The sequence below is a fragment of the Tachypleus tridentatus genome, chromosome 1 (assembly GCF_004210375.1).
Source record: "Tachypleus tridentatus isolate NWPU-2018 chromosome 1, ASM421037v1, whole genome shotgun sequence".
NCBI classification, from domain to species: domain Eukaryota; kingdom Metazoa; phylum Arthropoda; class Merostomata; order Xiphosura; family Limulidae; genus Tachypleus; species Tachypleus tridentatus.
In genome coordinates, this window is record NC_134825.1 from 97,186,745 (window position 1) to 97,199,328 (window position 12,584).

Sequence of the window (12,584 nt, forward strand, 5' to 3'; positions counted from 1 at the left end):
AATTTTTCAAATTACTAGAAAACAAATGTTTAGAAATTTTGGGAAGGTTGTTAATTATTTATATTGTTTTATATAGTTATCTAAACTTCTAATTTAAAATTCATATTTGTTTAAGGAACTCGGTCTCAATAATATAAGTAATTGAAACAATAATATAGTGTTAGCATGTCTGAGTAATCTATCATGCCAGCTTTATTGCATTGATGAATATTCTTATTTAATAACATAATCAATGTGATGTCAGATTTAAGGTTGTATGAGCCTACGGGATAAGGTCCCTTTAGCCTTTACTTAAATATGCCACTGAATCAATGTAATCTACTACTATACTGTCAACAAGATGTGTATTTTAATAGATCAGAATAACATACATATGCACACACTAGAAAAAAAAATTAAATTCTTAAGTGGGTTGGTAGAAATTATGCAAACTCTTACAGTGCAAATGACATTCTAGACAGCATAGTAATTTTTTTTCTTTTAATAGTTAACTTTTACAATGTAAGCAGCTTTTGTCAAAACAGTTTAAAATGGTGTAAATTAGCTTTAATGATATGATGTAAAATACATTTTATAAAGTATTATGAAAATACCAACATATGAAATGAACCACATTTAAGACAGCATGATAACATCAAAAGTGTTGTAGGGAATTAAGAGCAATCACATCATTTGTTTTAGTTGCTAACTGGTGATGAGCCACAGCCTGATGATGATTGTGATTCTGGAACAGAATCTGATGATGAAGCAGAAGAATTGCAGAAATGTGAGTAAAGAATTTCTTCTTGATTAGCATATCAACAAATCTTATGTAAATGGTAGTGTAGCTTTAATATGCAGATACTGTTCCAAACCTTTCGGGCAGTCTGGATTCTTGCATTGCGAATAAACTTTATAAGACAAGTTTGTATTAAAGTTCTGTAAATATGTGAGGTATGCAAACAGTCTATGAACTTAAGTGATAGTTATGCATCTGTAGTTGTCCTTGTGTTCATAGTTAGTACCTATTTATTTTGTCAGTGAATTTAGAGTACTTTTAGCTTAAGGCTAGGCAAATTTTATACCAGGTAGATATAAATGCCTGTGGAGTTTTAACATCAGACATGATTTGATTTCTAATTCATGCAGTTTTGAGCCGAGTTTTAGGTCTGTGTCCATAATCATAATCTTCACTTTTTTTTTTTTTCTTTTAGTTTAGAGGATGATGAATGTACAAGCAAAAATTTTTGGTTAGGCTAATGTTGTGTAGCTAGAATTGCATTATAATAAATTATATCTTGAAAGAGAGAGAGAAAGACCTCAAATTAAGTCATTACAGCAAAATGCATAGTATAGAGAAAATGCAGTTGAAGTTTATAATGGATTTTATTTTGTTTATTCATTTTCTTCATGTGACTGTCACTCTTTTAAATAACAATTTTTCAATTGTGGAAAACGTCTTACTTAGAGGTTGTTAGTTTATCTTGAGTAACTACTTTAAAGAAACTTTTTTTTTAATTCTGTATGCTGGGACAGGAAAGACCAATTTTAATTAACAGGTTTTCCATGCTGTGCTTGAATAAATCTTCAATAACATATTTTCTTACTTTTAATTTTGTTTTTAAGATCTTTATAAGGGTGATGGTTGGGAGTTCTGTATACTGTACTCAGTCTGTATAAACTTTGAATGATTCTGCTTCAGTTTCTAAAAGTTAAATGATTTTCAAGGGCAACTGCCTTCCTACATCTATCTGGCTGCAGATAATGAAAGGCAGTGAGAGGTGAGATATTGTGGATTTAATACTTCCTCACCCTTGTTTTGATAATTTATGATTGTCAACTTTGGCATTTTGAACTTTGCTCAATAGATGTGGTATCCCCAATGCTTTTTGAATGCTTTCTCCACAAGTGTTAATCTGTTATGACTCTAGATGACTTGCAGGGAACATAAATGCATTGAAAGATTATAAATTCTTTATTGCTTAATAATGCCAATTTAAGTTACCTGTTACTGTTAGCAATAATTGTAATTTATAATTATTGATTTATATCTATCTATCGTGTATATCATATATGTGTCATCTTTTTTGTTGTTTAATGTTCCCTATTTATTTTTTACATTGTATGTTTTCAATATGTAGAACTGTGAAGGATAACCTGGAAGATTGTAAGCATTTTGGTTAAGTTACAGTTTGTTCATTTATTTAATATCTTAATTTTTGCAAATTACAATCAGAGTAAAAACACGTTTTATAGTTGTGGAAGATGTTCAGATGGAAAGTAGAAAAACACAATCAAGGACAGGAAGAAGCTTTTGTGTGGTAACAGATCAACATGTGTACACATGTGGTGAAATTCAACAACTGTCATTTATGGACAATTCTCAACTTGAGCCATCACTAGACTCAGCATTGCCAAGTGACAGTGATCATAATTTTGATCATCATAGCTCTGAAGAAGAGCTAGAATTAATTAACTCTACTGAAAACATCATCACTCAGAATATCTCGTACCCTGGAAAAAGAAAATGGTCACAAGCAAATTGCTTAAGCAGTGGAGACATCTCTGGATCCTCAGATGATGAAATATGTGATGTGTTGTGTGTATCGACTCCTTTGGAATTCTGTGGTTCCCCTCCTGCTAATGTGCACAAACCTAGTAGATCTCTCTCGCCTCCACCAAAAGTCTTTCACTTAGCTTCTGCTAACATTCCCTCTTTTGAAGTCTGTTCTGTTTCCCCTTGCAAAAGACTCAGACAGATGCATGGTAGTGGTGGAAGTGTGAATGCAAGTATACAACGACCATGCTTGGATTTTGAAAAAATGCAGCAAGTAAGAAACATCCTTTTATGTATTTAACTAATATTACTTTTTCACCTAACTTGACACAGTTAACATTTATTTTGAAGCTCAGAAACCTAATTAAGTCATTTTTAAAACAGGATAAGTAGTCATTACTGTAGCTTCCATGTAGGTTTTTAAACTTAAACATAAGGATGAAATACTTTAACTGTACTTAAGATACAGCTAAATAAGTTTCAAGAAAAATGACTGTTTTCTTAAAGAGTAACTTCCTGTAAATATGGTGATGTTAAAATGTCTTTTGGTTACAAGTTCGGTTTTTCAACTGTGGGAAAGTAAATTACTGTAATGTGTGTATGTGTAATATACATTTGCTATTAAAAAAAAAAAAAAAAAAAAAATCATCCATTTTAATCAGCAAATAATAGGTAAAGAAAAAATTTGTTAAACAAGTAACAGATAAAGCAGCAAAACATATCTACCTTTAACTGAGTAGCTGAATTAAGGCTGTGTTCCGAATACTTTGTTGTGAAGCATAGGGTAAACTAATTTTTTTGAATCTGGATTTTGTCCAATGTTATACATTTTCTAGTAAACCAGAATGCAATAATAATTGCTTAATAGTAGATAGTATGATCTACCCAAGTAGTTCTAGAATTTTTTTTTACATATTGTACTCTTCAGTGCTATGGTTGTTTCTGGGCTTAAAATGTATAGCTGGGCCAGTGCATTTTACATATATCATAAGCATGGTTCTAAGCTGAAATGTTTTTAGCAAGCCTTTGTCTAAAGTATTGTTTATTTTGTAGATAAGATAATTTATATATTGGTTTCATCAGACCATGCAGCTTTAAAACTATCATTTAATCAAAACCTAAAGCTGTTTTCCAAGAATTCAAGTGGTATGTTATTTTGTGAAAATGAAAACCAGTAACATGACTAAAAAGATTGTATATGTAGTTGTTACTTAGCTAACAGATAATTTCTAAAAAATGTTATTAAGGACATGAAATTATGTATTAATTTGATTTGAATGGCTTGTGTATGTATTAACAGATTGATTTAGTGTGAATATCAATGTTGTAGCATTGCTTTAATTATCTTAGTGAGAAATAATTATGAACTCATTTGTATTATTATGGTAAAATAACAAATTAAGCGTTACAAAGTTCAAGATTCTCAGATTTATTATAAAAAAAATAAGATATAAACAAAACCTGAACAAACTTGTGTAATCAGAGTAGAAACATTTGGGAACAAGTAGCCCTCATGATGGAACATTTGCTAGAGAAATGTTGGTAAAAAAAAAAAAAAGTTAATGCAACAACAATAACAAAAAAAAACTTTATTATGAAAGTGTGGAAACCTTTATTTACAACTTATTTTAATTCCACACAAGAATATAATATAATTTTGTCACTTATAAACTTTTCAGTTTCAACTCTTAGTCTAATTTTATAGATTTTGAAAGATAGCGTGTTTTGAAAGTTTTGTTTTTATTAGTTATCTGTATAGAGGGTTAGGTTTGTTTTAACAAGTTCCATAGTAACAAAACAAAAAGAACTTGCAATGCCAGCCTTTTCACCCATTTCAAATATTTGCTACACCAAGAAATAATGCTTGTTTTATTTTAGATTTTATACTTCTTGGCATTTTAAAAGTTTTGTGTACTTATGTAATGTGTTTGTGGAATATTGATCCAGACTAGTAATTGGATTATCTAGTCCAGTTTTCAGGATATTTGTTTCCATACTGATAGTTTTCACTAGACTGTTCAGTTGGTGTAAAATTAATCCAGACCAGTGGTTTTGACTGTGCAAACCAATTGGGGGGTATAGTTGTCCAGACTGGTGATTTTTTACAGTGCAGTCTAGTTAGTAGGATAGTTAACCAAATTTGACTTTGCAGCTAGTTGGTGGGATAGTTATCTAACTCCCCAGTTTCATATTAAATGTTATACTACTTGCCATATAAAAGTATTTGACATATTGGGATTTTTTACATCAAGCACATTGACAAAGTTTGTCAGCTCTTAGAGTATTAATGTGAAACTAACAATTAAGTGCTGAACAGTCTAGAGTATATACTTAAACACTCATTAAAAATGTAAGAACTAAGAATGAATAAATTGAATATTTAACACAAAAGTACATTTTCCTTCATCTCATATTTTAGTGTATAAAACCTAAGCAATACTTTAGTTTGAGACAACCTATCTTCTTGGAGGTAAGGCTGTAACCAGAACATATAAGGTAGGCTTGCTTTTAAATGGGATATACAAACTTCTAAAACTTTATTTGCATATACATTCTGTTGTATAGAATCTAGAACACAATCGTATACACAAACCATATAAAGAGGAAGCTACAATGGTCAGTTAAGTGTGTTTTGAAGAATATGACCAAGAGGTGTGAACAGTCTTCCCAGTGTCATTGTGATAAGAATCTGGTCAAACCAGTGTTTGTAAGAAGTTCATCAAATAACTACATTTTTCACTGTTTAAACAGTTTGGAACAGACACTGTACTGAAAGTAAAAGTTTCAAAAAGAAATAAATATCATTTCAAATAAAATAAAAACTATAGAGCATCAAGCAAAGAATGTAGTTTCTAGAAGTTTTCCCACTCTCACACCAATAATTTTAAAAGGATTTTATAAGAATTCAGTTGAAGTGAAGACAGTGTTTTGACAAGTAAAAAAATGTATTAAATTTATCTTTGAATCATTTAGGTAAAAGCAATTAAAAACTTGCACTGGAAATTGAAGGGCGTCTGAACACACTATAAGTTAGGTTAATTTTAGTATTTCTTCAACTAAATTATTTGTGCCATCTCATAGGAATCTTTCACATTATCTTTTGATATTTTTCAATGATTTTATAGTTAATCATCGTAGGTGATGAATAGCCATTGACAAATGTAATTTTACCAACAAAATGCTTATTTTTTCCTTTAGTTTTTTCTGAAGTATCTGTATGTTCCAGAGAAAGTGTATAACCTCACAAGTTTTCGTACAGGGTTATGTACATAGCGGCGAAGGGAATGTTTCGGACGTCGGCTGTCACGCTCGTTGTCAGGTGTAGATGCGTAATATTTCCGTCAGCGGTGCGTCTCATGTTTACCTTGCGTAGTTGTATTATTACTTGTACGCTATTAGAGAAATAAGAGGGAGTGGGATATATAATACCCCCATCTGTGGCGGAATATTAAACGTCTAACAAGTTCACATATTGAATCGTCAGTATATCTTCTTCTCATAAAGTTCCCAGAGTACAATAGAAATACTGGTTTCTCTCAGCCAGCCTTGACGACTGTGGTTTTGACCAGCACTAGTATCTTCTCTATTCCAATATTTCATCAGCTAGAAATTTCTGAATCGCATCTCCATGCGACGTGGAGTAAGCATTTCTGATCATTAGCTAACGAACTAAACATGTGATGCTATCATAGATAGCTGTGTCTTGATTTTGGAGCCAGTGGAATTGATGAGTGATTGAGGAATATTTTTGTCATCATTCCCATGAGACATGTTAATAGACGGCAGCATTTGGCTGGACAGTGCTGTAAAACATTTTAAAAATTCTTATTTATGCACCAAATCCAATTTGCTTGTAGTTTTATAACTCCTTTGGTCACAGAGCTTCTAATTATTTTATAAAATTAACAACTGTATTGCAATTAATTTTACTAATTACTTCTGAGGTCCCCTCTGTACTTTATGTAGAAAACTAAATATTTTATACAATATATCTTGTTCTTTCCACCGAGTGTTATAAACGGTATAAAAATAAATCTAATTTGAAGGCTGCGACCTATCTCTCCCTCAGTGTGTTTGAGACAATGGTATTTTCATGTTGTACAGTGTATCCGAATTTGGCAAAATACATACACACACCATTTTCACGTACAAATGGATTTGAGTAAAATCTGCAACTAAATTTTGGTGTTGGTAGGAGTGAAATGACTGATTGAATATCAGCATGTGTAATAGCTGGTTTGATTTTAATATATTTGATAGTTTAAAAAGTATGGAAAACAATTTGATAAATCTAGCTGTTTAAAGAAAACATCAAATTTTAATATTTTCTTTATCTACCCCCGAACTCCACCCCGAAGAAAAGTCCACAACACATTCTTCCTTTACCCCCTTGTTACGTATTATAATTTATCATGGACGAGTCTCAGATTCATTATGTTACGTAGTAATATTTGAAATAGCTAGAAATTTTAATTTAAAGTTAATTAAATATCGATATGTATTAGATTTATTATGATTGTCAACAGGACTGAATATATTTTTCTTTCTTAACACAAATATATTGAAATATACAAATAACAATACAATTTATAATAACTGTTATTACCAATAGTCTTTACAAATGAAGATTTATGTACGAAAATTTTACAAACTCGTGAACAATATTCATTCTTCTATTTAGTCTAGAACTAAATATTTTATAGACTGTCCAGGCCCACAACGATCGAATTCATTTTGGTTGATATTGTTACACTATGCTTAAGCTAGCTATCTGTGTATTCTTGGCTGGCCTCGTGCCACATACAAGTTGGCTTTTTACCGAAGAAGATATCTAAAGTCCAAAATACTATAGTATATTATCTTGTACCAAAATAACTTCATGGGTATGACTCTAAAACGAGGATCCCAAGTAATTTCACATGTAAAATAGTTTCTGCATGAACTTCTATACAGTAGTGGTAATGATTATGGCAATACCCATTACATATTTTAACTTTATTTTATAGTGTATTAACAGTATTAAAATATGTACATAAGAGAATGATAAATCATTTAATGCCGAAGATGTACGTAATAGTGATATGGAAGGTTTAATATAACAGCGATTGAACTGAAGGAACATCGTTATATATACTAGCCGATTACTCGTGACGCCAGTGCTCACTTTGAGTGTCAGTAATTGGTAGGGATTACAGTTCATGGTGGCTATGCACGATTTGCAGTAAACTCTGTTGAATTTTTTTTTCTTGTCAAAAGACAGAATTGTTTTGGAATTTCGCACAAAGCTACTCGAGGGCTATCTGTGCTAGCCGTCCCTAATTTAGCAGTGTAAGACTAGAGGGAAGGCAGCTAGTTATCACCACCCACCGCCAACTCTTGGGCTACTCTTTTACCAACGAATAGTGGGATTGACCGTCACATTATACACCCCCACGGCTGGGAGGGCGAGCATGTTTAGCGCGACGGGGGCGCGAACCCGCGACCCTCGGATTACGAGTCGCACGCCTTACGCGCTAGGCCATGCCGGGCCAACAAAAGACAGAAGCATGCCAAATACTTCATAAATGTCGAATCAACGTGTGACCTCTTTACCTTCGCTTTACGACACTACGCGCAGCAAATTCCGCTGCCCAATTTTTTCTGTACATTCGAATGGAGAAAAATAGTTCTCAGTGACGGGAAATGGAGGAGAAACGGGAAAAACGTGACCCCTATTGCAAATACGTGTGTACACAGGATAAAAACTTTTGCGAAGTTAGGGTTTGCAGATCGCGTAAAAAAATGTTTTTTCAGTGTCATACATATAAGCAAGAATTTCATTATTTTATGATATATTGAACTTTGAAACAGCTTTGGCTCGTGTTTATGTTTAATTTATTGTGAGTGCTGTTGTCATGCATACTTTTCGTTTTGTTTAAAAATATGGAACTTACAAAGCGATTGATATTGAACACTTGTTTCATTTAATCTAAACTTAATTATTTTAACCCTTAAACATCGAGAATGTTGTAAGTAGCAGCAATAATTGATGATGGCTGCCGTTTAAGGGTTAAGGAGACTTCACGTGTTTAGAGGCCTTTTAGTCTGATAAATGTTACATTTCTGTAATGTTGAACCTCAGTTTTCCTTTGTTTCCTTTTTATCTTTCTGGGTAACCATGATACATGTATTAATAATATTGGCTGTAGTTTTTGAAGTGTATTTTTGTGATTTATTTGATGAATATTTTAAACCTTATAAATATGCTTTCCCATTTTATTATTTGCAGATTAGAGTGTGACGTGCAACTTTTCCCGGTAAATTTGCCAATTGATGTTTAGGGACTGTGGAAGCCTAGGAGAGTGCGTATGTGTTCAGTATACTTTTTGGCCTGTTTTACACTATAATCTGTTCACTTTGTGTGCAGTAGACTTATTAAGTTGACATAATATATTTGTTAGTTTACATGCTACAATGTTAAAGTAAGAACAAAGTAAAAACGGTCACACCTCTATACTTGTGATGGTGGTTTACAACGGAAGTGGCCACATTTGACGTCAAGGGTGATGTCATTAATCAACAACAGTGGTGTCGGTTAAACTTTCAACTGCCGCTCACATGCACAAGTATGTAAGCCTGGTACTTTAATATACGAGGTGTGATAAAAAGTTCTGAGATTTCACGTTTATTCCAAAGAGTAATGTACACACGTCAGTATTATATGCTATTCCATTCAAATTAATCTACCCCAGCTGATACACACTTGTTCCAACATTCCTACCAATTTCAGAAGCAATGCTGTAAGTCTTCAACTGTTTGTGACTAAGTTCTGCTTCCACATTATTATGGATGGTTGGAATGCCATTAAATCTCTTTATTTTCAACTTAATTTTGATTTTTGGGAACAGAAAAAAATCGCATGGGGCAAGATCGAGAGAATACGAGGGATGTGGTATCATAGGAATGTTTTTTTCTGCAAGTGTGTGAAGGCGCGATGTGATGATGGAGACACATGCAGAGTTTTTCAGTTAAAATCGCCTAACACGATCTAAATGAAGAGTGCAATTCATCAGCAATTTCGCGGATAGTTAGTGGTCGATCATTTCGATTTTTTTTCGTTCACCTAAGCGACTGTTTCATCAGTGAACGATGCCGACACTCGCCCAAGACATCGGCCATCTTTAACTGATTTCCGACCATCTTGGAAGCATTTTATCTACTGATAAATGACAGCCTTACTTAAGCAGTCATCACCAAAGACAGTTCTTAACATTTCGAGGATTTCTGTTCCTCCTTTACTATTTTTTACACAATTTGATGCAAACACGTTGCTTTTCTTTTCTGTCCATTTTTATTACGACAGGGACAAGAGTAACGTCTGTCTTTAAACACGTTTTTCTTGACAAATCACTTGCTCATGGGGTAGATCACTATTTGTACTTTGTACACACTTCGATAAAGCTCACTGCCTCTGTACTGGATGGAATCTGTAACAGAAGAAGTCTTAGAACTTTTTGATCAGACTTCGTATATATATATATATTTAATTCAAAGTAACCATTAATGATCTCTTGCTGATACATATCTGCTAATGAAATAATGTAAAAATGTATTTAGTATTAAAAATTGTATATTACATCTAAAGCGTATATCATTCATTAACTAAAATAACAACGAGAGGTGCATAATTTGCGAATTAATTCTTAATTCCACGATAAAGTTGGCAAACCTTTGTCACAGATAACTAATATCTAATACCAGTTTACGATGTGACGTCTATATTTCTGTGATATAATATTACTATTTTTGAAGTAATTAATTACCAGAGCTTTAACACTCTTTGTTGTTCATGATAGTAAAATTGGTTTCTTTGAATTGAATTTCAAGTCATTTGATTTAATTTTAATGGAACTATATATATATAAAGAATTGTGCATTCTACCCGAAGAAGTTTAGAACCATAATTTAGTGTTTTAGAAATCATAATAAGCATTACAAAACTATTAATAAAATGACTTATGAATTTTAAAAGATTAAGAGTTTCATAACTGACATCTCTGTCTTGACTTGTGGACTGCAAAAGACCTGTTTGTTACAAGTCTCAACACTTTCATCTACTATCGTCTCCCCTTCATCAAGTGCATATTATTAATATAGCAATAGTAAGTTAACTTATACTTTTATTATTATTATAATTATTTGTACCAAATATTATAGGTCTTACTTTATTTTAGATGAAACCCGATTTATTTTTTTATGTCAAACAAAGATTATCTCTCTCTCTTCATTTTGCAAATATTGATAGAAAATCTGTGTACAGGATTCAATAGTAGGCAATTCTAGTCTGGCTCTGAATACTTAAACATGTTTTCATACATTATGATCAGTTTTATTGGTAAAGAAAGGTGTTACATTGCTTAGGTGTAGCAGAAGCCTCATTTTTGGGAGGCTAACGGGGTTGTCAACCCCCATTAAGCTAAAATTGGGTCTTGGGTGGTAGTTTTGGTGAGACATTTCTGTTTTGGTTTTCTTCTGAAATTTACATCTTATAGTCTCATAAACTACGTGTTCTGGCCTTTCTTTTATATATTGCATTACAGGTTTTTGTAAAAAATCTGTATGTGATGAAGAAACAAAATTTTCCAGTCCAGTGTACAGGAATTGCTGAAAACCACATAAAAATTTAAAGACCGTAAAACCATCGCAGACCTGTTTAACGAATCTGATTTGTAAGTAAGTTAAATTTTGTTAATGACTGTACTTATTTCTTGTCGATTCTTACTAGATTTATTTTTAATCTAAGGGCAAATGTGGTTGGTAATTTGGGGTGGTCAGTTAACACTTCCTAAGTGATGGTTAGTAACCCAATGGTGTCTTTCCTTGTACATTCATTCTTGTGTTGGGAATACATGAAATCCTGAATTTCTTTTAAAAACATGAGAATGTTCTTTTATATAGTTTATTAAGTTACTCTTATTTCTCCACACGTACTGTTACTAGCAATGTTTTGAGTGAGAGCATAATATTTGAATAGTCTAGGTTGCAGGAAGATTTTAGTAACAAAGCTGTACTTCAAAGAGATTATTCAGTTAGTTTGATTGTTGCTTTGTTTAAGGGACAGTATAATAACGGGAGGTAAGATGGCACATATTAATGAGAATGCTGACATTATAAGTGGTGAAATATATTTTAATTATTTATCAGTTATGGTAAGATTTGTGTGCGATATTTGGCTAAACGTGTTCCATACTTTCAGCTGCAGAGGCATTATAACAGTAACATACAATCTCTACTCAAGGGCGTATATTAATGAGAAATGCTGACATGATATTAATTGGGAATGGTGAACGTTTTTGAGAGTGTATGCCCAAAATGGGGATAATCTTGCAAAAAAATTCTCTCGCGTGTCCATGGTAATTTGTAGCAGCAGATTAACATTTATTATTATTCTGAATTATTTTAGGTGAAACAGTTTTAGAAGTTACATGTTATTAATAACTATGGTACTTCACAATAAATAAAATTAATGAATTAGTAACAATATTAATGGACTTTTTTTTAAAAAGGAAAAGGAGTTTTCTTGCTTATTTATGTTTATTTATTGTTTTGCTTTTAACAGAAAGAATTTTGTGAAATGATAAGATTTGGTTTATACTATGTAGCAAAAAAATAAAAAAGAAGGAAAGGAAGATAAGCATATTTTACTGTTAGTGAGACTTTTCCTGCTGCTGCACCAACGATGACATCCTATATCAGGCTTGTATTTGGTGTTTTTGAGAGCTATGCATGCAACACCAGTTTCATCAACAAGTCTATTCCTATAACTACACTTTACAAAGTTCGTAACTGAAAATAAAGACTCACATAAATATGTTGATAAAAATACTGTTAATACTGTCATTGCAACATTTTTCAGACAGTCAACAGTTTTAACAGTAGAATTTCAGAGTTTCAGAACCTCATTTTCTGTAATTTTCTGCATTATCCCAGCCACTAATTGATCTTTTCCAATATTTTCTAGTTCAACTTTTAAATTGACAAATTTTTGCCTCCAAATTGAGCTGCTTTG

The 12,584-nt window shown here is 32.2% G+C and overlaps 1 protein-coding gene across 1 annotated transcript in view; it reads left to right on the top strand.

The window, feature by feature from the left end:
• LOC143256553 (uncharacterized) overlaps nucleotides 1-12,214 on the top strand; it is a 29,287-nt gene extending 17,073 nt beyond the window's left edge. Inside the window, exons 2-4 of the mRNA XM_076513917.1 lie at nucleotides 682-766; nucleotides 2,236-2,810; nucleotides 8,805-12,214. Of these exons, the coding sequence (XP_076370032.1) occupies nucleotides 682-766; nucleotides 2,236-2,810; nucleotides 8,805-8,816 (672 nt within the window). The 3' untranslated portion in view covers nucleotides 8,817-12,214. The remainder of the gene's footprint in view (nucleotides 1-681; nucleotides 767-2,235; nucleotides 2,811-8,804) is intronic.
• The last annotated feature ends 370 nt before the right edge of the window (nucleotides 12,215-12,584 follow it).